The sequence below is a fragment of the Nelumbo lutea genome, chromosome 1 (assembly GCF_056320005.1).
Source record: "Nelumbo lutea isolate HS-2025 chromosome 1, American lotus-T2T, whole genome shotgun sequence".
Taxonomy (NCBI): domain Eukaryota; kingdom Viridiplantae; phylum Streptophyta; class Magnoliopsida; order Proteales; family Nelumbonaceae; genus Nelumbo; species Nelumbo lutea.
Window position 1 is genome coordinate 137,185,537 of NC_142684.1, and position 27,204 is coordinate 137,212,740.

Here is a 27,204-nt window from a genome sequence, read left to right on the forward strand (position 1 = left end):
GGCAGGGGGCTCTTATAATCACTTCGCGCACTCGCTCCGAGGCCCTTGTTAGGTCGGGTATGATTACCCTTACGCCTGTCAATTCGGCCATCATCCTTTCTACTGGGACAAAACTGTCACTGCCTAACCGTCTCTCTAACTGGAGATGGCGGTGTCAGGTGGCAGTGGCAGGTGGCCGTTTAGAGTGCGGCCGTCAAGCGTCAGATCCCAAGTCAGTCAGGTGCGGCGCCCTCGGGAACAGACTTCCTCAGTGTCAGGCATAGTACGGTTTGTTTGGTTTTGGTGCCCTGAAGGTGATGTGGAGTGGTGAGCGAGGCGAAGTCTTGAGTTCGGAGGAATGTATAGGGCAAGTCAGTTCGGCAAGGGGTATCCCGAGCTGTTACATGGTAGGCCGGTTCGGCGAGGTATGTCCCGAACTATTGCATGGTAGGCTAGTTCGGCGAAGTATGTCCCGAACTGTTGCAAGGCAGGCCAGTTTGGATTACTCTGGTTTGGGGCCAAGGGTGAGTTCGGGCCCCTAGTAGGGAGTTCGGTCCGTTGGTTTCTCCCCTTGGTGTTCGCGCCTTAGGCTTGCTTTTGTGCCGAGCTGTTGCTTTTACCATGTGTCACATAACTGTGAGGTCAGGCCAAATCTTCCTTCATCACCTTGGGAAACCAAGGAGGGAGAGTTTGTTTACAAAATGAAGGAGAAAGATTCATGTAGAATAGAAACACAAGGATGAAGGGAAGAATGAATATGGTCACAAGCACTGCAGTCACAAACAACAAAAGCAACAAGAATTGGAAAATATTCATGACAATGCAGAAAGTTAACATTGGCCTTGGTCATTAATACAAGAGTTAAGTTAGGATTCATTACGTTAAATCTAGATCTCAACCTACTTTAAGATTGGATTTGCTCGTCATAGTGCGCATTTCACACCAATCCACACAATACATCGTAACTGTGCATTGAGAACATTTTTCGTACTTGATGTTTTCATTCATGAGAAGATGTTTCCAATGCACAACTACAATGCATTGTGAGTAAACTTATTCATGAGCCGGGCTCGGACTTGACCTTTACCAAAATTTGAATGGGGCTTGATCTGAAGCCCGAGCCCAACATAATGTTCCATAAACAGGTTTAACTGTGAGGTTGGTGTGAGATGCATTATGATAGTTCACATTTAAGAAAGTGCGAACTATCACATCTTATTTAACAAAGTGTACTTTTACTATTTTACATTTAACAAAATGTACCTAACATTGTATTAAACCAATCACATCTTATTTTAAACACCATAGATTTTGTCTTGATATAAACAACAGTTGTTGCATTGTTGAATTTCTCTCAATAGTTTCTTCGAACTCCTTCTCAATATTTACTGGTCTTTCTCCCTCTCTATCCCGCTCTTGAAAATTTCCTGCTCTATCGTGAGAATCTTGATGGCCTAACCAATGTTTTAAAACCTAGCCTAGATGTTGAATTGTTTCTTCCGGCAGGTTAAAGGGTTAGTGGTTCAACGATACAGATCAACAGGTCACATTGATAAAGTCATAACTATAAAATTTTCAAAAATTAGAAATAGTGCAAAAAGAAAACCCGATAACCCATCAACACAAGGGGCATTAGCATGGGTCCCAATTTAGCTGTTATCATGGAAATCCGATTAGCTGAACGCCATGCCTGTTCAGGAGGCTGTGAAACCAATAATTACAACCCACAATAGTGATAAAACGCATGGACCCACAGTAAGAAATTAAATGATTGTTGAGTCCCTGAATTTTATTATTGGCATAAGCATTATCATTGATTCCACATCCTCTTGAACAGCCATTATTGCTGCATTCAGCTAATCCTTTCTCCGTGTCATACTAAGACCGATTTATCTACTTCTATATATTATTGCATTGCCCTACACATTTTGACTAAATGGCCTCTTTACCATAAATTTATAGATGTAAAGGTTTCTTTGATGCCTTTTGTTCTTTTCTTTTCTTTTTTTCATTTAATTGTGAATGAATTGATATTATGTTAGCGACAAAACAAATTTGAAGCCTCTCTTATATGACATCCCTTTGACACCATTGGTATTAAAACACTTTATACACTAATCTTTTACAAAGATATATATTTCTTTTTCCTTTTATTAGTTCTGTCTTAGTGGGTATTGGAACTTGGAACCGATATAAGGATGCAAATATATCAAATCAGATTCGAATCAGGGTATATCATATCCAAATCTGATTTGAAAGCATATATTCAATTGGATCTCATAAAATGGTTGTTCAAATCCTAATTGTTAAGGATGTTAGATATCCAAATCTGATTTAAATTATGAAAAGTTTAATAAATTATTAAAAATATATAAAACTTTATATACAGAAAAATAAAAAGTATAAGTTTTTTTTAACTATTTTCATCATATATATTAATATATACATATCTTTTTATAAGTAAATATGTTTATAAATATATATAAGCTGAATGGGATAAGGGGTGATCTGAATCCGATCTAATTTTTCGATCGGATCTGAGTATCCAATCCGATCCATTTCCACCCCTAGAACTGATGCGTTTCACAAATGTTACATTACACCAACTTACCACACAAGAAAGAACAAGAAAAAAAATGGAAAAAATTACTTAATCAGATGTGGCAAGCAACAAGCTGTGCAGGAAAAGATGTTGCAGCAATGATTATGGTGATGTTGGCACCATTGCTGATTCCTCCATTGCAATTTTTCAGAAAATTGCTTATATTTTTAGGAATTAGCAATTTTGTTTCTTTGGTTCCTAACGTGAAGCCCACTTTTAAGAAAACGGCAATGATATTTATTGGGATTTGTGAGGGGATTTTCTGGAATCACCTTGGTCATCTTGAATCTCCAAAATGATGTGGCATGTAATATATATATATATATATATATATATATATATATATATATATCCCAAATGTCTTCTACATTTTTTTTTATTTTTATACTTTTATTTATTTTCATCTTTTTTAATTTTTATTATTTAATTATGACATATGAGGTTTACAATTTAAACTAAAAGGCGGAATTGTTGATTTGCTACCAAATAGGAAAATAACTCGATTTTAGGTTAATTTTAAATTTATATTTTATTTCTATCATCAATAAAAATAATTATTCATTGATACACTTATTTTTTAATATGGTCAATTAATATAAGAGTCAATGAAAAATGGGAGTGAGTACCCTAAAAATAAGACTTGATGAGGGGAAATTGAATGAGGAGAAATGTAGTATTTCAAATTACATTTTATACCCTTACAATTGGAGAGGCCAAATTCAAAAATATGGGTATTATAGTCAAGAATAAGATTCAATGAATGTTCATTGGAGTTAATACCTTAAATATAAAGCTTAATGAGAAGGATTTGAATAAGGAGAAAAGTCCTTGTTCAAATTACATTTCTGTCCTTACAACAAGAGAGAGACCAAATTAAAAAATTTGGGGTATTCTAGTCAAATAAAAAATTCCACACTTTGGAGATTTTCTTGTATTGGGATTTGTGAGGGGATTCTCTCTCTCTCTCTCTCTCTCTCTCTCTCTCTCTCTCTCTCTCTCTCTCTCTCTCTATATATATATATATATATATATATATATATATATATAGTAATTTTCTTGTATTGGGATTTGTACTCTAGTAATTTTACTAAACAGGGGACCTATAGCGTGGGGAGTGCTCTCCTCATCCCCGCCTACAGGGATAGGAATGGCAATGGGGCAAGTTCAGGGCAAGGGTCATATTCCCCTTCCCCGACTCTTGTCAATCATCCATATTAATCCCATGGGGAGATCATCCCCATCCCTTGCCCCATTTGTGATGGATCCTTGCAGGGATTAGGAAACAGGGAAAGTTGGTTGTCATCCCCAAGGCTTAGTTTGGAATGAGTACAAATGCAAATATGTAGAGTGCAAAACCTTATATTTTGTATGTATCTACATTGTAGATATTTGCATTTGTACTCTTTGTTTTTTGAAAAATATATTGTGGGAAGTATTTGAGTATTTCCATCAAATATTATGTTTTCTAATTAGTTTCCTCTCTTATTTCAATAAACCCAAGAGAAAAAACAGAAATGATAGACATTAAATCACAGCAACAAAAAGAAAAATGGATTTTGCTTGCAGAAATAGTGAATTTGATGCTTCAGGGGGGTAAGTCAGAAGAGGACTTGAAGTTTCAGTTAGGGCAATTGAAATAGATCATAATCATAAACATACAAATTTTGGTTAAAATGCTTAGAGGAATGATCACGTAGCTTCCCAATCTAAGGCTGCATTTGCCATTCCTTATTTTAAGGATTTATCTCATTTTTGCAGTTAAAGATTCAGTGTTCACAAAGGGCATTTTAATTGCAAAAAGGAGATAAATCCTTAAAATAAGGAATGCCAAATGCAGCCTAAAACAGCATGTAATTATAAGTTTTGAACTATGGGTGCAATTTGGACGAGTCCAACCCAGTTCAAAATTTATATGAATTGGGCTTGGATTTTAAATCATTGCCTTGGGCCTGAGCTCAAAACTTTGGACTTTCTTATTTTTTAGGTCAGTGGTGGATCTAACTTTAAGGTTCCAACCCTGGTTTGATCTGAGCCCAGTCTAGATACACATATGTTAAAATTCAATTTGGGTTGATTGATCAACCTGAGCTTAGACTGGAACTGAACCCAACCCATGTATATCAAACTTCATTGTAGGTTGGGTCTGAATTGGACATATTGAACTTGACCTTGGACTTGGGTCTTTAGCTAAATACTTAGGTTGGTCTTGGGATGACCTTAAATCCTAATTAGCTCACCCGACTTGCAACCCTAAAGAGGACTTTTAAGAATGGAGCTAATATATGTACTCAATATAGGGTTGCTACTTGGGTAGGCCCAACCTAAACTCGGATCAACCTATCCTATAATTTTAGATAAGCTAGGCTTAGGCCCAAAATTGTTTTTTTTTTTCCTTTTTTTTGTTGGGTCTGAGTCTAGCCATAGATTGTTCAAGCCTGGCTCAATATTATCCTAACCTGAACTTGACCAATTATGTATATACATATATGCATATATAGACACATATTTACATATTTTTTTACAATGGATTCTAACAAATAAGTGCAACTTTTTCCCTTATATTAATAAAAATCACATTCTTAATATAATAACCAAGACAGAAAAACTTTTTTGAAAAAATATCAATTAATGGCACAACATATATTATCCTATAAGATATCTTGTATTTATTTAATATGGGTATTGCTTACCTTCTTCCTCCGGAAGCACGAACAACAACGACAAACCTGTTCTTCTTATTAACTTAGTTTTCTTCTTCTTCTTCTCTCTCTCCCTTCCTTCTTCTTCCCCATTCTTTATTCCAGAGGGAATTTATCGAATTTTCCAGAAAGTTGATGTGTGCTCATCTTCTGGAGTTGTAAAGGGAAAGAGAGGGGCGTTGCGACGGGGTGCTGGGTTATTTTCGGTCTCACTGGCATCGCATGAACTTTGGGTTGTTGGGTCACTGGATTCTATTGTTAGGGTTGGGAGTTCTTGGTTGCCCTTTTACTTTTTAGTTGTGCTCTTTGTTGTTTATCCAAAATCATTCAATGCTTTTCTGTTGGAGATCTATGAATTTTTCTTTCTTGTTTTACATATTTTGCTTTATTTTGTTTTTTGTTTTCTTTTTTGCTAGGGTCTTTGGGTGGGTTTGCATGCCAGCGCCATTTCTGATGAAGACGCATAAGCTAGTGGAGAATGCAAACACGGACGATGTGATCTCATGGAACGACAATGACACCACCTTCGTTGTTTGGAAATCTGCAGATTTTGCCCGTGATTTGCTCCCTAATTAATTTAAACACAATGACTTCTCGAGTTTCATGTCACATAGGCTCTATTTCAGTAGTTCCTCTCTCATGTTTTGTACGAGAATAGAAAAAGGTGACTTTAATTTTTTTGCACGTTTATCGTTTGGAGAATTTATTTTTTAAATCTTTTTCCAACGGTTAAGCATTTTTCCACTGTAATGTGGTGCTTAGTTATCATAAACGGTTGTAATAATTACTTTTCTCCATTTGGTAAGCAAATAAAGTAGAGACGTTGAATGGAAAAATGTAAACGGAAAACATACATTATCACTCTTTCCCCCTCACTCCTCCCTTTCTCTGTAATCGTAATTTTCTCTATTACAGTCGTTTAATTATCTTTGATTATTGTTTTTGTTTTCTATTTATGCCAAAGTAAACGAGATGCTATTAATAAATAATAATATTTTCTTCGAGGATCTGGAGTGATCAGATATCTCTGGTGGCTTTAGCATGCATTTGAAGAATTCCGCTTTCAATGCTCAAGTTCAGGTGAATGGTGTGGATGAATCATTTGTCTAACAAAGGAAAATGAAAGAATAAAGGAGTAGAGTCATTTGGTACCAAATATAATTTATAGGTGCATACATATCGTATCTGAAGGGATGAGATATTTATCGTATGGATGCCCGAATCTTGCGGAATAAAATGAGCGAATTTCAAAAATTTATCTCCATCTTATTGGGAATTGTATTCCCTATTTTAGAAAAATCATATTTTTCAATGAACAATTTTAAACCAAAGCTGAACCAGATCTGAACAAAAGCAGTAGGAGAGGGATATACCTGATACGAAGAAACAATATCTCCCAATGGAGGTGTTCACGCCCAAGGAAGGAACCAAAGACTATTTCTACTAAAGATGGCACAGTGCAGGATGGAGCAGAATCAGTAGCGTTCTTCAAAATAATCAGATCCTTCTTAAGAATCAATTGGACGGCACGTGAGCACTACTTCCAATCAGCCCTTTCACAAAGAACTGATATCAAGATCTAATCTTGATCACTCCCACTGAGAACAGGAGATCAAAACTGGCAGATATGGCAGCGGTAGGAAGGAGGCGACAAGAGAGATTTAGCACAATAATGCTAAATTCTCTCTTTTGTGATTTCAACTCTGAAGAGTATGTGAATATGTATATCATCTAAAGGTTGCTACCCCCTCCTCTTATAAGCTTAAAGGGATCAGCTCCTAAGCCCATTAGGAGTTGTTGATCCAAATATAAATTCCCTTTAAGTGATAAGGGTAAACCCTTATCTTATCTGCAGATTAGATCAACCCCCTCCTAATCCCGTTAGGAGGTTTCCAGATCTGAATCACATTCAAATCTGGATTCTCTAAGTGGATAGGGTTAAGACCCAATCCTATCTACTAATCTAATATCAGAATTTGCCCCTTATTTAATTGATCAAATCAGCCCAATTCGAAATGGGCTTTAGGAGCAATAAGCTTATGTGCTCACTTAGCCTTCCAAACAGCTGCCCAGTTGGGCTTCCTTGTATGGCGTGGGACCCAAACATTGATCTACACATCAACCACATGGGTTCAGCCCAGCCTCTGTTACAAGGCCTGGCCGAATTCACTGAAAAGACAATGAACCCCTTGAAGCCCATCACATGGACTCCTAATGGACCCAACACTTACACTAAGTGGTCCCTAGGCCAAGCTACCTTATAAAACCCAGGGACTGTGGGCAGATGCAAGATTATCCCATCAGGTATTACCCTCAATGGTCTTACACTTAACCTCTCAGCCCATAATGATTAAACACTGCTCGACAAGAGAGGACCTCTCCCTCGGCTACAAGGAACAGTGCTGCACTCTCTACTCACATGGATCCCGGGAATTAAAACATTTTGTATACATTTTGAAACTATAATATATATATTTATATCCGTATATAAAATATATTTTGCAAAACAAATTTCAACGATTGAAATCGATTGCCGGTAGTCTTGGTTTCCATTAGAGAGAGTGCTTCCTCGATCATTACCTTTGTCTGACAAAGGGGCTGATCCTGTCACTGTGATCGCCCACTCAGATGAATTCCTGGACTGTCCCAACATACTCAAGTTTTGACCCACGCTAAGGATCTCACTGATTGACATATCAAAAACAACCCAAATCGATACCTAGTGCAATATCATAATCGAGTCTAGGGGTTAGGTGTAACTTTCTAGTTTTGCCCATTAATCACCAAGGTCTAGGGCAATATTGGAAATTTGGTTCGGTTCAGGGTTTCAAGTAAACCTACACTACATGTACCCCGGGTCTCACCCTGACAGCTGAGACAAGCCACTCCAACACTTGGCGGCACATCAGTGTCAGCCTTTGTAGGATAAATCTCCCCAGACTTATCGAACGGCTGTGAACATTCTAAACTAACACGAGTCTCATAAGTATCCAGTTTAAGGGTATTATACAAAAACACACCACTATAACATGAATCAAATATGTACTTTATTCATTTACAATAAATGTCATAATGTACATCAAATTGATTGAAGCTAAGGGCATACATTGTCTAACAATAAATTCAATAGACTCCTCTCTCTCTCTCTCTCTAAAGTGACAATTTCACCATATCCTCAGTTCAAATCTGAATTCTAAACATGCATAGCAATGGCCAAGCTTTTGCAAGTACTTCGCCCTCTTCAAAAGCAGAATCCATTTAATTTTCTCTATTGTTTTTCTTCTCAAACAATGGAGGAGAAGCCATTTCAGCCTTCTAGCTACTTAGTTTTCACCGTCAAATGTTCAATATTCATTGCTTCAACTGAAGAAAATCTAATCCTTCTAAATTGTCTAATTCAAAACATGTCGAACTAGCTGTAAGTTGACTCTTTTGTCACCTTCTCTCTGGTGGGTACCCAAGTTGGGTAATTTAGAGGAAAGTTTATATTCTTATATGGGTTGAGATTGACTTCACTTTGGTTTTCCTGGTTCGATCTTGTCATCTCATTTCACTTCTATATATAAAATAATGGACAAGGAAGAAAGCTACTCGGTAGCCTAACTCTTAGTCATCTCACGCTTTTCTCTTATGATTATTCGTGGCCATGTGTCTCTTGAAACCTCAATTGTTTCCTGTCTACTGACGGGCTTCATAGGTTTAGATTACCCTCTAGACCACTATCACACAGTAATTGAAGCAACGGTTTGGTGATCAGAACTCCGGCGACACTAATACCAGAATGGTGGATTACATGCTGAACAATCCTCTGCCTCACCAAATGTCTCTTGGCTTTTGTAGTGCCAGGTCTCTCAATAGATTGAGCTTCTCTGAAGTTATGCAATTCACTGACTTTGGCCCCAAATTGGCCGTGAACCAAGCCAAGCTATCCGGTGAGGAAAATGGGATTGACCAAGGTTATTTTCTCAAGTTTTTGGTTTTGAATGACAAATTACAGGATCAAAGCCTCTTTATTAATCCTCCACCAATAGCAAATGAGGAAGAAAAATTCAAAGCTTATTCTGATTAGACGTTTGAATTTCACCAAGGAAAGTGAGAGAATATCCCTAGATTTACCTGTTGAATTTATTGAAGTGGAGATTAAATTTCACCAAGGAACATAAGAAAATAATCTGAGTCTGTTATTAGCAGATTGCATAACTTGAGAACCTAGATCCATTATCAACACATGAGGAAAATAACCTGGGTCCATAACTTGAGGAAATAACTTGTTGAAGAAAAATTTATTGAGGTGGAGATTAAATTTCACCAAGGAACGTGATAAAATAAACTAGGTCCATTATCAACAAACGACGAAGAAAAAATCCTTGGCTGTAATGGTGAGAGGAAAAAGTTAGGTGCATTTTCCGACCATGTGGGGATGGTGGATATGGTTGATGGAATTAGATTTATCGATAACTATTGGAGTGGTAGGAGAAAGGAGGAAAACTAGTTCAATAAAAAATATATGACGCTTGAAGGGTATTTGTGTTCTTTCATTTGCCGTACAACAACTGTTAATGGTTTTGCACTAAAATGATGTATTTTGAAAGTTTAGGTACACGTTTTAAAGTTTAGGGACCCTAATATAGAATTTTCACAAATAAAAAAGTAAAAATAAAAAGTTAAAAACCATCTTCCAGGTTGCTAATTTTTAACAAGTTGATTTGGCATCTATTTGGCATCGATGCCATTTCTCTAGAAAATAGTGACACATCAGCGCCAAATGCCAATATATTTGGAATCGCTTTTCCATAAAAAAATGGTGCTCCAAGTCATCCATTGGAAATTGAGAAGGCATAGTTTGGAGCAACGCCGAATTTGACATTTTCCTAGATTGGAGCTCATTGCTGCCAAAGAGGACGTGATGCAGACTTCCTACAATGGGTACTAGTGCTGAAAACAGATATGGGGAACTTGTACCAAACATAAAGTGTTGTTGTTGCTCCAAGAAACGTTGTACTTGACAACAACATTTCCAAACAAAAAAAAAGACACCGTTTTATCAGAAAATGATGCTTCCAACCTATACATCAACAAATGGTGCTGTGCAACATCAATGCCAAACATATATTTAATGAAATCAAGATATACTCTTCACATAGCAGAGATAGGCTTCCATCCGGATAAACCTATGCCTACGAGTTTGGCTTGGGTCAGGCCAAAGCCCATTGAATATATCTTTATACTTGTATGTTTTATATTATGGACAGATATTCCCAATGCAAAGCTACAATAGGCTGTTGGAATGGTGTGGGCGGGCGCGGATTTGACCTGATGAAGCCGTACCTAAACTATTTCAATCGCTTTTTGCAACTTTGCAGTGACAACATGAAATAAAACACAAGGATATATTCTCAATACAAAACTGTAAGGGTGCTCCAATGGATTTTACCCTGACGGAACATCTCCACCTTCATAACGTCCCGCCCTACAATGCCGATAGCGCATCTCCCGATACCGATGATATTATCATCGAGAGATGCTCTCAATACACGATGGGATGTGCTGTGGAGCGTTGTGGGGCGAAGATATGAACTCGACCGAAGCCGAATTCCACAGAGCGCATCTTATAAAGACTTCAAACCCCATCCCACTGTCTATTGAGAAGATCTCCCATAATAACAACACAAACGACGGAAGATGTTACCAATATATGGTGGGACGGGCCTGTGGGGTCATCGTGAGGTGTGTTTTGTCAGGCCAGACTCGATTTGATGGGATCGATCAAATCTTGCGAATGCAGCACTCATGATCAGTTGCTAGACCTTCCTTGCGGTCTCCCAGCAAATCCTGATGTTCAATCTGTTCTGTTGACGGTGCGCAGTTGCTCTGCATTGGCATTTGCCATTGAAATCGAAGAGGAGCGGGTGTGGGGATAAGTTCGTTCTGTCATTTCCGTCCCCAACTAGGCGTCTACGCGGGAAAGCCCCCCCCTCGAACGTTTGAGAGATTTCTCGTAAATTCGGAGCTGAAAGGGCGAGGATGACGGTGGAGCTCGCGAAAGGGAATGGACTCGCTAATGGGGATTTGCAACAGAAGAATTCTGACAACAAAAAATCGCGAGAGAGCGAGCGGCGCCGGCGGAGACGAAAGCAGAAGAAGAACAACAAAGCACCATCTCAAGCGACCACCGATGTTGTGGCCGATGATAGCGAAGGCGCCGAAGATGAAGCCAAGGAAAACGCCGATCCACAGAAGGTTTTTTTTTTTTTTTTTCTGTTTTTATTTTTTTTGTTATTTTGGAGTCAGTCATTTTCTTACTTAAGCTAACCTTTGTCGTCACTTAGAGACTTCAGAGTTTTGATTACTGAGTACAATGATAGATTGAAGAAGCTTCTGTGAATTCGTGTAACCTGGTCTGCAGTAGATTAGGTTTGAGATCTGGTATACAATTACGGAGTGAAATTCAACTCATTGTTCTGTTAAATTTAGGATTATGGTATCATTGTCTTTTCCATTCAACTTTGTTGGATGGTTTATTGGCTGTTTGGGGTTGTAGTCCAGTTATCGTATTTTGCCTTCTTGGCATCATATATCTTCTCACAAATACATTGTCTCTTCAAATGGTGATAATTATAGGCTGTCGAGCAAGTTGAAGTAGAGTACGTCCGCGAAAAGGCTGAGTTAGAGAACGACTTACTTGAAGATTTTAAAAAGGTTTTCGAGAAGTTCAGCTTCGGTGATGCTGCTATTACGACAGAGGTGTGTATGCGATTGTAGAAAAATTAATTAATTCTGAAATTTATAACGTTTTCATGCTATTTTTCCCTTTTTTTATTTTTCATACATAAAGGCATCTTTTACTTCTATTCAGGAAAGTGATAAAAATAATGAAACAGCTGCTAATGCAGCCTCAAATAAGAAGGTGGATTCAGATTCAGAAGAGGAAGAGCAGGATGCCAAGCAGAAGGAAAAGGGACTGTCAAATAAAAAGAAAAAGGTTTGACTAACTGGCACCCGTATGCTTCATTTCTCTTCCGCCTTGTTGTTAGGACTTAATAAATTAAGCTATCTTCCTGTAGCTCCAACGCCGAATGAATATTGCTGAATTGAAACAGATATGCTCAAGGCCTGATGTTGTTGAGGTATGGGTGACTAATATATCCCTGCATGCCTTGTTAATTTTTTTTTTCTGCCTCAGTTGTCATTTATGGAAGCTCATAATTGTCTTCCTTCTGTTCCATCTAAGTTATAGTGTGTCAGTAGTAACCATTAGGAGAATTGTATCTGTCTGCATCGTAGGGGCCATTACTTGGTGTAATGGTAAACCAGATTTTTAAATCTAAGGAAAACTTTTTTTATCAGTAACCATGATCAAAGAGGGTCACAAATGATTTAGAAATAAAAAGTAAGAATATCTTGCGTTTAAGAATGTATCAAGTATGGATATGATGCACAACATGTAGATGAGCAGCCGACCATCCTAAATAATCTGGGAAAATAGAAAAGCAAGATAAACTCAGTCATGTGGCTAAAACCTTGGGCCTGGTGTCTCCAAACTGATTTGGATCTTTCTACCTTTCCTTGCAAGTGAATTGACCAGGTTGGTTGATCCAAGGACAAAACAACAGCTGACATCCACTATAAAACCACTTGGCATTCAACTAATAAGTAGTTCCAGATCGAAGAGGATGCCAGTTTAAGGCCCTGTAACAAAGAGAGAAGTTTGGCTCTCAAAGAATTTCTTCTACTGGTTTTGAGTTGCTTGGCAATATGTTACCCTACCTATTCCTGAACACTTCTCCCACCTCAGATGGACTTTGATTGTCAACTCAACATCCAATAAATCTAATCCTTATGTTTTCTTCCGTGGATGGGTCCATGCTTGGGTCCATTATCTTTCCCTGTTGCAAAACTATCTACAGCTTGCCATCCCCCAATAATGGATTTTGTATGTGCTTTGAATTTCTCTCTTGTTGAAATCTTTTTTGTTTGGTAATAAATAAAAAAAAGCACATTTTATTAATAGAAAGAAGAAGTACAACTGTAAAGGTAATGAGAAATCACAACCAAAGGCTTACATTAGAACCAAGATGGTACTACATCAAACAAAGTAAAAACAAAAATAAGAAATAACTGCTTGACTCTAAACCAAGTAGAGACCAAAAATTTGCTCCAAGATCCTCCTTTGAGACTCCTTCAAATTCAGGGAGTATAAGAACCATGGTTTTCGAACTGCTGTTGACATGGACAGTCGGACTGTTTGGCCCGGGAACCGTCTAGGCAACTTGTTCCGTTTTACCCCAAATCCGGTCCCTGCCCCAAAACCATTGAACCGGTCAACAACCTATTGACCCGGGCGGTCGAATCGTTGACCCGTTCAATGGTTTTGGCCGTTTTTATTTTTAATTTAATTTTTATTTTTTAATGTTTGTTGTCAGAATGGGCCATCCGTTCGAACCGTTGACCCGGAAACCGGTGGCCAGAACGTTTCCATTTCCGGGTTGTTTTTTAAAACCTTGATAAGAACCCAATCCATTACCTTTTCCCACATAAAAGAGTGATTTGATACCTTCTTCATGCCTTATCTTCAAAAAGTCTTCTATTTCTTTCATTCCCAATCTCCCAACAAATGCCAAAAGGAATGCAACTTCAAACTATTTTTACCGTGATATTTCCTCTCATTTTAGGCCAACAAGCAAATAGTTATCTGCTGGTGATATTTCCCTTCTTGTTGAAATCTAATGGACCACTTTTGTCACCAGAGTCAACCAAATTATAAACCTCTTATTCCTTGTTTTCAAGGTTCTTGCATTTCTTTTTTTATTTCCAAACAGGCTAGAAGACTTCACCTCTTGTGCACTTCCATATACTTTTTCATGTTGTAATTTGGGGAACAATCTAATTCCAAAAGCTCCATTAAGCCTGTATGCAGTTCCATAAAGCTCCAAAAAGATCATTCTCACCACACCCAAGCAGAGGATGCACAAATATAGAGAGATGAACCGATATTATGATTGGAGTATGTCACCAATGTCTATTATTTTCAAAGCAGTTTCCTATAAAAAGGCTTTGATCATAGCGGGATCAATAGAACAAGATAAAACACCAAAAGGATCAATCTATACCCTAGAATCAAGACCTGAGGGTTGGACAAAGTTATGTTTAAGCAACTCAACAAGATTAAAAGCTTCATTACACTCAAAATCTCCAAGATCTCTCTTAAAGGCAGAATCCCAAGAAACATCAAGGGAGTAAAAGGATAACAAGAAAAACCTTTTTATAGCAACTGAAAATGGACTTTGTTCTTAATGAAATAGACTCTCTCTATCAATGTCAATGGACCTTTAGGAGAAAAATCCAAGCTAAGATTCCACAGCTCTCCCTGGAAAGAATTTCAGGAGATTACAAGCTCTTTGAAGAGGAAGATGTGATAGATTCTTGGAAAGGAGATTCTCCATGAATTCCTCCCTAACCACAAGTCACACCATAATTTAGTGTTGTTACCATTTCTAATCCCAAATATAATGTAAGGAATAAAATTATTGTAGGTTTTGAGAATATCATTTCAAGGATAGTAGGGCCCAGATAAAAGAGATTCTCTTGGAAACCATCACACGTAACCATCCAAGCCAAAGGGTCCCTTGTTTCACCAACTAATAGCCTAGTTAACCTCTTCATTGCTTAAAAAGATGTCCATAGAGAGGATTCTTGCTTTTGGGTAGTAGGAAGCTTTTCTCTTAATGGATACAACATAATTGTTACTGATAAAAAAGCTGCTGTCTTTTAATCAGTGTTTTAAAAGGTGTGGGAGGCATATGCCTGGAGGCACGCCTCCAGGTGAGGTGCTTCCAAAACGCCCTGAGGCGTATGCCAAAGGCGTCGACACCTCTGAGGCGTACGCCTCTTGCGTTTTTTTCATGAGGCCTGCTAGAGGCGTACGCCTCATGTGCCTCATGCACATCTTAAAAATGACAGGAAAAAAAAAGAAAAAAGAAAAAAAAGGAAAGGAAATGAAAGGAAAAGAAAGGGAAGGGAAAGAAAAAGAAAGAGAAGAAAAAAGAGAAAAGGAAAGGGAAGGGAAGAAAAGATAAGGGGAAAGAAAGTGGTTTGTCCCCTGCCCCTTCGGTTGGGGGGCTTCGCCCCCTAGACCCCCACTTTCAACTAATGTTATGCATCTTTATTCTTCTTAATATAAAAGATTTTTATTAAAAGTAAAGAAAAAAATAAGATCCCCCCTTCCTCTTCATCCTCCTCCTAACCCCCCTCCTTTTAAGGAGGCTTACGCCTCCTTGTGTTCGGGAGGCTTACACCTCTTGCGTTCTGAACTACGCCTCACGCTTCTAGGTAGTGGAACGCCTTGCGTCACGCCTCCGCATTTTAAAACATTGCTTATAATCTATCAAGGTGTTATTGTATTACACCAAAAATGTTGCATGGACAATTGACATGGATACAAGAATCAGAATCTGAGACACATTCGGGTGTTTGACATGGAAAGATGAAAAAAGGGCTTGTGAGCACATCTATAAACAAGTATAACCTATTAAAATACTACACACTTTTGTTGAATTTTGACATTTTTTATGTTACTTTATGATTATCCAAATATAGGTAATAGGTTGTCTTCTGATCCACTTAAGTTCTTTACTCAGTTAACTGGTTCCAGGGTGTCTAGCATTTTTTTCATATTTGATGGTTACAGCCTCGTTGTTTGATCTTGCATTAACTGTGTTGTTATTTCTAAGGTAGTGGAACGCCTCCGCATTAACAGTGTTGTTATTTCTAAGGTATGGGATGTGACAGCAGCCGATCCGAAGTTGCTTGTGTATTTGAAATCGTACCGGAATACTGTACCTGTGCCAAGGCATTGGTGCCAAAAAAGGAAGTTCTTGCAGGTGTGTCTCTGTATTGACATGAATGGAATTTGGGGTAATGCATGCTTGTATGCTTGATAAGAAGACACGGTACATGGAGGTTGTGGAAGAGGGTGAGGGAAGATAAAGTCGATAAGGTTTCATTCCTCTTATATGTATATGTGGTTCTTGCAGGGGACTGGCTGTAGCAATCACGGAGACAGGACTTGTTGGTGTTTGGCGAAGGGGACTCTTGTTTCTCTTTTGATATATTTTCTAGGGTGGGTGGGGGTGTGATTAATTGAATCATGCCACTTCTGTATGAAAAATAACATGCCTAGGTTAGATGGCCTGTTCTGCATGCCAGAGAGTGGGGGATTGTTGATTGGATGGGGAATTAATGATTTTGCTATGCAATTCCACATATGTGTTGTTTTTATTGTCAATAATGCTTGGACTAAATGTTCTCTTTTTTTGACAATGCAGATGGGTGGTTAACAGCGCTTTAAAATTCTTATTTGTGGACCTATTTAGCATTGAATGCTAGAACCATGATTCTATTTGTTTGTTGGTTCCTCTTGAGTAATTTATGTGTATTTGGTTTGTTTTTCAGGGAAAGCGTGGTATTGAAAAGCAGCCTTTCCAACTTCCTGATTTCATTGCTGCAACAGGAATTGAGAAAATAAGACAGGTAATGAATAATTTTCCAGTGCTATTCATATTCATCCTTTTCCAGGTGATTCCAATTCTTAGAAAATTTTGATTCTGCCTGAAGTCTTGCTTCACTTTGTCCTTTCCAACCATGTTGTTTAGTTACTAACCATAGTGTTACTGGCTAAAATCTTAAAAAATGCTGTTATGGCTCTAAATTACCAATATAGCATATAGCCACAGTCCTGTAACAGGGTTAGTATCCTTTTTCAGTGTTAAAGGATGATAGATGTTTTTGGGTTTTGGAATGATTTAGGATTATTTTGATGAATTTTGGCTATTATTAGGAGCCTAACTTTGGACAGAATGTCAATGACTGAGAGGTGGGATTGTTGGAGCAACTCATAATAAGGTTAAATGCAGTTAACTTAAATGTTCAGGAGAGGGATTCAAGAATGTGGAAGCTGGAGAAATCAGGTTTGTTCTCCACAAAATCCTGTTACAGAGTCTTGAATGTCTCCTATCCTGTTAGCATTTGGGCTTGGATTTGGAAGGCACAAGTCCCCTTGAAGAGAATTTTCTGTGTGTTCTGGGTGGTGAAAGATTCATACCATTGACACCTTGATGAGAATTGAGAAGGGGCATGCAACTGGAGAATGCCTGTTATTTGTGCAGAGAGGTGCTGGAATCAGCTAACCATCTGCTCATTCATTGTCCGTTTTGTTCTTTGATTTGGTGCCACTTCCTTTGTTTATTCCATAGAAAGTGGGTCTTTTTTCCATGTTCTGTAACTAAGTTGCTGGCCTGCTGGTGGGTAAAGAGTTTCTCACCCAAAGCAAAGTTGCTATTTGGAATTTTCTGCTGTTTGTTATATGCTGGACCATTTAGAAAGGAAGGGTAGCAACAGACTATTTGAAGACAAGGCCCCCCATGGAGGCTATCATCTCCAGAGTTGAATGGTTGCTGATGAGTTGGAGTAGAGCATTGAAGCAGTTCTCAGATGTCTCTCCTATGTTTCTGAAATCAGTGGAGTTCCACCATTTTCTGGTGTTTTTTTATATGTTTTGTGCCTAGGACAGATTTTTTTTTAATGTTAAAAAAATAGAATTCTCTCTTTGATTGCTTATCAAAAAAAAAAAAAAACCGAAAATAACTATGCAAATAGTATAATTTTTTTTTATAGATACTATGCAAATAGTATAATAATCACTACTAAATTGTGTATCCTGTGTCCTAGTGATATTTTCTTGGAATATCTAGTTCTTCTCTTATAGACAAATTAGCCTGAAGCAGTTATGTCATTAGTTGGTATTTGGCTATTTGATGACGTGACACTGTAAGTGGCCAAATTTCATCTCACTGAAAGCCATGGTGGGGACTAAAATTTGAAATATTAGCATGAAGTGAAGGGGTGTTTTTTCTCCAAATTTGTGGACTTCTTAGTTTAATCGAACATGATTCGGAAATTGAGCCAGTCTTTTATAGACCTTTTGGTTTTTAGATGTAAAAATATGCATGGTATCAATGGAAGGATCCATGGTTTGTGATTTTGATATCAATTAACATTTTTCCATGTAGAGCTGGAGAAATTTTGGAGATGTTTAGCTAATTTCTCTAGGATATTTGGAAAATCTAAAAAATCAGGAAAGTTTTCTAAAAACATGGAATTTTAATATAATTGCACATTAAGAATCAGAAAACCATAGCAAAGAACTGATTAAATCAGGTAGGAAAAATTAAGAGATTGTAATAGATATTTTTCTTTGTCTCCCTTTTGGTCCTTAGCCATCGTCTCATCTCTATATATGTCAATTACTTGCCATTTTATGTCTTTATTGTTACATGTTTTGATTAGATTGAGAATACTCTTTTGTAGTTATATGCATTTTTCTTTTCTTCTGTTTTGAATTATAGTGACTTAGTAAGTGAATCATATCAATGTAGCAAGTCGATTATCCAATCTCCGCTTCCCTACTGGTTCTTTTAGGTAATATTTTTAAAAAATTATGATGATTTTAATGAAATATTGAAGAATTTTTAATAATATTAAAAAATTTTAAACTTTAGGACCAGCAGCCTATGCTGTTGAGTAGGGGTGAGCAAAAAAACCGAAAAAGTGTTTTAAAAGCGTAAGGCGCAAATCGAATCCCTATTAAATTGAAAACCGAACACTGCGTCACTGCTAGTCTCTCAGTCTGACAGTCTCTTCGAAAATCGAATCCCTAATAATGTAATAATCGACCTCCTACCTCCGTCGCGCCTTTCCAGTTTTCCCTTACTTTCCCTCTTTGAGCTTTCTTCGTCACTCTCTCAAACTCTCAGTCTCAGTTCTCTTCTTCCCCAATGGACCGATGGCCTTTGGCGCTCCGCCCTCCGATATTTGACTAGGCGACCAACTGTCTCACTCTCTGTTCTCTCTCTCAGACTCTTCTTCTTCTTCCCCAACGGGCCAGACCTACCAATGGGCGATGGCCTCTGACTGGCGGTGTCTCTCACTCTTAGTGTCTCTCACTCTAATCTCTCTCAGTAGTCAATTCTGTTCATTGGCTCTCATTCTCTCATCAGTCATCTCTCAGACTCTCACTCTCAGACTTAGAGCCTTCACTCTCTCTCAGATCATCTGGCGTCTCCTCTCAATTTCTCATCTCTCGGTCTCTCTCTCACTCGACACTCACTCAGACTCACTCAGTCTCTTCTCTATCAGTCTCGGTCACTCATCTCTCTCCGTCTCAGTTCTATTCACTCTATCTCAGTCTCTTCTGCAAGAGGGAAGGTTCCCTTTTTTTTTTTTTAATTTTTAGTGCATAAAAAATACCGAAAAACCGAACCGTGGTTAACCGGTTGCATCGGTTCGGTTAGATTTAAAAATCGAACAGGTCGGTTGGGTCTAGAAAATCACCCCACGGTTCGATAACCGAACCGTGAGCACCCCTGCTATTGAGAACATTCTTGGGAATGCCATGTTATCATGAGAGTGGGGTAAAATAGTAATTGCCCCTATTTCCTTTTGACCAAAAACCTAGACATGGGTGTGAGTTGATGAACATGTTCAGTTCAAAAACGCTCTCATCCATATAGGCTGTTGGGCCCCAACAGTCAAAATTATCCCCACTGGTGTGCCTTTTTCTCATTGGGTCCTTTTATGTAATCTTGGGGTTCTCTGCCTCTTTCAATAATAAAATTCTTATATTTACCTCTAAAAAATGATGGATAAAAATATTGCTTCAGTTACAACTGCAAATTGAAATCTGCCAAAAATAACCCTATATTTTGCTCACTCGCTTATGCTCTGCAGAACTTCCCCCTTACTGGTGTTGTTTCCTTGCCCCTTTTAATACAACATTTATCATCACTGAATTTGTGGAGTTTGTATTTGTTTTTTTGCATGACTGCACAGGTGGGTATGAATTAATTTTTTCCCCAAAAATCCCCCTCTTGGAAAAGAAAATAATCAATAATCAAGATCTTTGGCCATTCCTAAGATTAAGTCTAATTCAAGGTAAAGTAAGAAATAAGAATACATAATTAAACCCAACAGCTGAACATATGTCATTGATCCACTTAATTTTTCATCCAAAGTTTAAAAATGCAATCTTATTTGTTTTTTAAGATTGGTTTGCTTTGGAATGGGTCTTGGTTTGAAAAAAGAGGATTTCAAATGGTAAGGAGTTGAAGAAAGTTTCATTATTAACTCTCAGAGGTGATGCTCGAAAATATTGCTTGACCAGAAAAACCAATTAGGCTTGTAACTTTTAGATTCTATTTCTAGTTTCAATTCTGTAAGTGTTAGTGTGATTGTCATAAAAAAAGCTTTTATATTAGATAGGAGGTTTTTGGTTGTGATGCAGTTGCCTCACCAAAAAGGGAAAAAATAAAGAAAATTTATTTCAAACTATTTATGTATCACAATTTATCAAAAAAAAAAAAAACTATTTATGTATCACATTGTATAGAAAGGGCTTACATTTTGTGTTTTAGTTTATATGTAGGAAAATTTTGACCTATTTTTGAATTGAGCCTTGTTCAAAGTTTCTTGCATCTTCTGGCCTGTTTCAAACTATTTATGTATCACAATTTATCAAAAAAAAAAAAACTACTTGTGTGTCACATTGTATAGAAAGGGCTTACATTTTGTGTTTTACTTTATATTTAGGAAAATATTGACCTATTTTTGAAGTGAGCCTTGTTCAAAGTTTCTTGAATCTTCGGGCCCTTCTCGAGTGGGGGGAGTATTCAGAGATGGGCAGGGTAGACTGGTGGCGTTGTATTCTGGACTTATAGGGGTGGGAGATTCACTAAGAGCTGAAATTATGGCCTTACTTCAAGGTTTGGGGCTGGCTAAGTAATGAGATTTTCACAACCTGGAGGTGGAAGGGGACTCGAAGTTGCTGTTAGGATGGCTGCAAAAAGAAAGTTTGCGGGCTTGGAGCTTTTGACAGCAAATGAGGGAAATCTTCAGCTATTGTAAGGGAGGTTGGGGCTCTCTTCAAGTGGATCAAGAGATCAGCTAGCTGATACGTTGGCCAGGGAAGGAACCGCTAGGGAAAATCTGTTTTGGGCTGTGCTGTAATCTGTGAATTAATTGTGGGGTCTATTGGGTCAGCACTCCCTGTAGTGAGTGCTTGACAGTTGTACACTTATCTTTTTCAGTAATGAAAGCTACTGTTTCCAATAATAAATGTTTCTTGCATCTCGAATGATCAAAAAGGTACACAAGCTTGCATCTTGATGTAATTTTGTAACCTATTTCGTGGTTTTATGTAATCTATTACAGGCATACATTGAAAAAGAGGACAGTAAAAAGTTAAAACAGAAGCAACGTGAACGTATGCAACCAAGGATGGGAAAGATGGACATTGATTATCAGGTTTGTTTGTCCTAACCTTTTGTTTCCTTCCATATGGTTCTTCCCTCCCTGGCATGTTAGTCATCTCAAAATTTCTGTTTCTTCATCAAAGTTCGTCTGTTGGTGACATATAATAGGAATACCTATTTGAATTCCTTTTTATTTAAGTGCCTAGTTTCTGTATGCAGGTTCTCCATGATGCATTCTTTAAATATCAGACAAAACCAAAGCTGACAACTCATGGTGATCTTTATCATGAAGGAAAAGAGTTTGAGGTATAGTTTCTATATTGGCATTGTTCTGATAATTGAGCTGAGCATATGACCTTCAGAGTTAATTCTTCTGTAATTTGGTATTAGTATGTTAACTCAATTAGAGATGGAAGTTAAGTTTTTTTTATAGAATACAGTTTCTATGACACCTTACCCACGTGATTTATCCATCATCCAGTTAGAGATGCTTTGGCTTTCCTTAAGGGCAAGTTAGTGTTTGTTGATATTTGTGAGTAAAAGCCATTTACATCCAAATGTTGGTGGCATCAAGGAAGGATGGAACATTGTGGATGTTCTTGTTATTTTTCTAGGATCCCTCCAGGCCACACTACTACTAGTTTACACTCCATGTTAGGACAAACAAGAGTAAATCACTATGGATGCCAATGTTACTTCTATGACATTTCTCTAGGTCAAACTAGTTTGTCTTGTATACAAAGGGCATCTGTTGATGTGAATGATACAACAGATAATGTTGTGGTGCAACTCCTGATTGGTTGTTTGTGGCCTTGTTTTTAATTTTTGGTCTTACAGATTTATTTATGATATTATATTACATGCTAATTGCTAATTATTGGTTATATGTAATTGGATATACAGATAAATGTTAGGTATTAATTTTAGGCACATCCCTTTTCTGATAAAGGGGCAAACTCCCAGTTATTATTTAAAGAGTACATATTTGAAAAGACAAACTTTCCTTTTATCATTACAAACAGCCTTGTCTTTCTACTAGGGATATCAGAAAAACAAGATGTGCCCAAATCAGTCCATGTAGGTTGCCCCCACCCACACACACACACATGCACACACTGGGGGGGGGGGGACAGATCCATTTCCTACATTTAGTTTCATCCTTTTGGGCTACATGCAATTTTGCTCCTTTTCTACGGTTTTGCAGCAAAATCTTCCTTTGGTGTTGAGCCAGCTAATATGTACCAACCTTGTGTTTTTTATACAGGTGAAGTTGAGGGAGTTCAAGCCAGGTCTGCTGTCCCAGGAACTTAAAGAGGCCCTTGGTATGCCTGAAGGGGCTCCTCCTCCATGGCTTATCAACATGCAGGTTAACTGAGCTAATATGTTTTGCACAATAATGCTTTTTTTTTTTTAATTTCCCATCTTTTGTTCTGTATAAACTAATGGATTATCTATTCAGAGATATGGTCCTCCACCATCTTATCCACATCTTAAAATCCCTGGACTGAATGCTCCCATTCCTCCTGGAGCTAGCTTTGGTTATCATCCTGGTGGTTGGGGTAAACCTCCTGTTGATGAAGTGAGTTTTTTTCCCATAAATATTCAACAGTAATTTTTTAAAACGTTTTTATAGTAAGCTGTTGTGGAGCATTACTTCATTATCTCACTTGATCTGTTAACATTGTTGTTAGTATGGACGTCCTCTGTATGGAGATGTTTTTGGGGTCCAACAGCAAGAACTGCCTAATTATGAGGTAATTTATTATAACCTTTTTCTTGACCCTGGACAGGTTACTTGTGAGACATGAGAAAAGATTTTAATCAAATTCATGTTAATCTAGATAATGATTCAATTGTTCATCGATTTGGAGTTGATGAATGGAATAAAAGAATAATGTTTGGTATGTGGACAGGAAGAACCTGTTGATCGGAGTAAGCACTGGGGTGATTTGGAGGAAGAAGAGGAAGAAGAGGAGGAAGAAGAACAAATGGAGGAAGAGGAATTGGAGGCTGGCATTCAGTCTGTAGATAGTCTTTCTAGGTATTATGCCTTGCCTTAAGCCATTCTATTGTATTATACTACTTGTTATTGTATTATTTTCATCTTTGTTTTTTTTTGGTCCAGTACTCCAACTGGGGTGGAGACACCTGATGTTATTGACCTCCGAAAGCAACAGAGGAAGGAGCCTGAGAAGTCTCTGTACCAGGTAAATACATCATTTACAGCTGTTGTTAGGTTTACATGGGTGCAACTTGGGTTGCGTCTTGGGTTTGGCTTAGTGGCAGAGCTGAATTTCGAGTTCTGTGGATTGCTTCTTACTAGATTTAGGTCAAACATTAATATCATTGAAAATTTTCCTGTTTGAGCCTAACCCAACATTACCAAGTTGACTTGGGGTTTGATTAACCATATTTTATGATGGGATCCATCTAGAGATCAGATTATTTACTTGGATTTCAATGTTGTTCTTTTTAAGCAACTTCAAGGTTTTATTATTGATGAAATTTCCTTATTTATTTATATATATATATATATATATATAAAGGTGCTTGAAGAGAAAGAAGAAAAGATTGCTCCAGGGACCTTGCTTGGAACAACACATACGTATGTATGCTGACCCTAGAGAGCCTGTGTTGTTAGTATCCCGAGTGCCTGTAGATATAAACAATCTGACTTTTCCTGGAACAGGTATGTTATTGGTTCTGGCACCCAGGACAAGACAACTGCGAAGAGGGTAAGTATGCTTGGACAGTGTTCAGAAGGAAACCACTTCGTTTGGAAACTTTGATCTTCATAACTTCGATTATTCAAGAACCAAAGATCATCATCATGGTCTCATGGACTGGATTATCATTGCGTTTTCATTCAATGCATTTACCTTCATTCACTGGGTTTATTACATTTCACATTCAGGTTGATCTGCTACGGGGCCTGAAATCAGACAAAGTGGACGTCACTCTACAACCAGAAGAGTTGGAAGTTCTGGACAATGTTTTGGCTGCAAAGTAAGAGAGAACATGGGAGAGTGATACTCTAAGCACTAATATTCTCTGTATTGGGTTTTATTGACATACGGACCTCATTGCAGGTACGAGGAAGCAAGGGAGGAGGAGAAGCTGCGCAGCCAGCGGGAGGATTTCAGCGACATGGTTGCAGAGGTTTGCTGCTTACACAGTTTTTTCCCTCCAATTTTTTATTTGTTGGTCAACAATTTGCCATTTACATGAGGATGGAATTGTGCAGAATGAGAAGAAGAGGAAGAGGAAAATGCAGGAAAAGGAGGGAAAGTCAAAGAAGAAGGATTTCAAGTTTTAATGCGTCTGGAATTTATTCATATTATCGTACTCAGTTGTGTAATACTCTTCATGTTGAAGAATGCACCTGATTTGATGGGGTTCTGTTATGCCAGGCTGGTGAAATTTATTGAGTGGTTCACAGTCGGACTAACCTCGTTCTATGTTATAAATCAGCGAATGATCAGAGTCAGAGCCTTCTTATTTTCTATTGTAATTTGCCCTCATTGCTAGATTTTGAATGAAAGATGAACTTAGGTGCGGAGAAAGCATGTAAGAAAAGGTTTAAAAAACCGATACGTATCGTATCGGGAGCACCCCGATATGCCCCTAGAGAGGGTGTATTGGAGTTTTGACCGGTTCAGGGGGTGAAGGAATCTTAAACTGGCCCTCCTGAACCAGTTTTAAAAATAAAAAATAAAAACTACCGATACTGCCCAATACGCCCCTACCGTCGTATCGGGCGTATAGATATTTAAAACCTTAGTGGATTGCTCCGAGCACAGGAATCTCGCAATTGGGTGTTTATTAGACTTAATCGTATGTTAGAAATCCGATTTCTGCAGCCTGCGAACAAGATGTTTCGCTCCTACTTGGATCTGATTATGATCAGATTTGGTGACAGCAACTTCAGGTAAGGTTCAAAATATTGTTAGGTATTGGTTCGTATTGGTTGATACTGGGGCCTTCTTGATATGCCCCATCAAGGGGTGTAGGCTATGGGTCAGAGGACTTAAATCGACTCCTTTGAATCGGTTTTGAAAAAAATAAATAAAACTTGAAAGCACCAATACAGGGCATATCGGCCTGTATCGATATTTATAACCTTGGGTTCAGGGTGTATTTTACGATTCTAGATCTCATGCCCACAGGAATTCTACCTATGTCTACCCACAACACACTACCTTGGTGCACTGGAAATATGAAATATCTCGTATAATACTATGCAAGGTTCAAATTTTCAATATGATACACCCAATATGGGGCGAATCGTATCATATTTTTTAAATCAAGATATAGGAAATGCATAGAAATCATGCATACTGTATTTTTTATGCATATCGTATGCTTATTGTGTTCATACGCGTTTATATTGGGCGCTTTGGTGTCGTATCGAGCGATACACTACCAATACGGGGGTGTATCGATCAATATGCCACAAAAAAGATACGGGTGGAAAATAAAAACAGAGTATGGGGGAAAGATGACTTCTTACTCCAAAAAAACGCCTTCTCTCCCCCCAAACCACTCCAAAACTTTGAAAAACTTACTTAGAATGTTAGATCTACAAAAAAAATAAAAACCCAAGAAAAATGCATCAAAGTTGAAGATTTTTGAAGCTTTGGAAAATATTGCGAAAATAGATGAGTTTTTCAACTTTTTTGATTTGTTGTTTCTTTCTTGTTTGAATGGTTGGAAGTGTTCTAACCTTAGCTGATTTACATTTCCTTGTAAAAAAATACAATTTTTTTTATTATATGTATAGATCTATGGATTTTTATGAGGAAAATTGGAAAAAAAATAAAAAAATGAAATTCATTTGCATGTAGGGACTTAATATGTTAGAAATCTATAGATGATTTACCATATCCATTTAAGATTTAAAATTTTCTGTGTAATATTTATTTATTTTTATTTATTTTGTAATTTTTGGAATTAAAAAATAAATATTAATTATTTATTTTTTATTGTGATTTGTCCATAAGGACTGAATATAGTGTTAATATATAGCTGATCTATCATATCCATAGATCTTTTGGCATTTATTCTTCAAGTATGATTTTTTTTTTAATTTTTGGAATTAAAAAATAAATATTAATTATTTAATTTATTGTGATGACTGAATATAGTGTTAATATATTGTTGATCTATCATATCCATAGATCATTTAGAATTTATTATTCAAATATGATTTTTATTTATTTTTTTGTAATTTTTAGAATTAAAAATAAATAATAATTAATTGCATTTTGGTATGATATAGCCTTAGGGATTAAATATATTGTTAATATATGTCTGATCTATCATATCCATAGATCATTTGATATTTATTCTTCAAATATGATTTTTTTAAATTTTTTGTAATTCTTAGAACTAAAAACAATTATTAATTAATTATTTTTTATTGTGATTTGCCCATAAGGATTGAATATAGTGTTAACATATGGCTGATCTATCACATCCATAGATCATTTTGCATTTATTATTTAAATACGATCTTTTTGAAATTTTTATATTTTTCAAAATTAAAAATAAATTATAGTTAACTACATTTTGTTATGATATAGCCCTAAGGATTGGATATAGAGTTAATGTATTGCTGATC

The 27,204-nt window shown here is 37.2% G+C and overlaps 1 protein-coding gene across 5 annotated transcripts; it reads left to right on the forward strand.

The window, feature by feature from the left end:
* The first annotated feature begins 10,300 nt into the window (after positions 1–10,300).
* On the forward strand, positions 10,301–25,147 carry LOC148877833 (uncharacterized). Of its 5 annotated transcripts, none has more exons than XM_088944922.1 (19): positions 10,301–11,520; positions 11,902–12,024; positions 12,137–12,262; positions 12,345–12,407; positions 16,011–16,160; positions 16,314–16,403; positions 16,732–16,809; positions 21,544–21,636; positions 21,804–21,890; positions 22,849–22,950; positions 23,044–23,163; positions 23,276–23,338; positions 23,498–23,625; positions 23,710–23,791; positions 24,131–24,189; positions 24,274–24,319; positions 24,499–24,590; positions 24,674–24,743; positions 24,829–25,147. In XM_088944922.1, the coding sequence occupies exons 1-19, from the start codon at positions 11,305–11,307 to the stop codon at positions 24,898–24,900; spliced, it is 1,860 nt and encodes a 619-aa protein (XP_088801048.1). In that variant the 5' UTR covers positions 10,301–11,304; the 3' UTR covers positions 24,901–25,147. The 5 variants fall into 5 exon arrangements, with proteins under 5 accessions (XP_088801048.1, XP_088801058.1, XP_088801068.1 ...); XM_088944932.1 differs by having other exon boundaries at positions 16,053–16,160; XM_088944942.1 differs by lacking the exon at positions 16,314–16,403.
* Positions 25,148–27,204: the final 2,057 nt, after the last annotated feature.

What these genes read in the sequence shown, in the direction of transcription:
- LOC148877833 (XM_088944922.1), top strand. Translation starts at nt 11,305, where the DNA reads ATGACGGTGGAGCTCGCGAAAGGGAATGGACTCGCTAATGGGGATTTG. An exon ending in AAAACGCCGATCCACAGAAG is followed by an intron (nt 11,521 to 11,901) that starts GTTTTTTTTTTT and finishes TGATAATTATAG; the next exon opens with GCTGTCGAGCAAGTTGAAGT. An exon ending in AGATGGACATTGATTATCAG is followed by an intron (nt 21,637 to 21,803) that starts GTTTGTTTGTCC and finishes TTCTGTATGCAG; the next exon opens with GTTCTCCATGATGCATTCTT.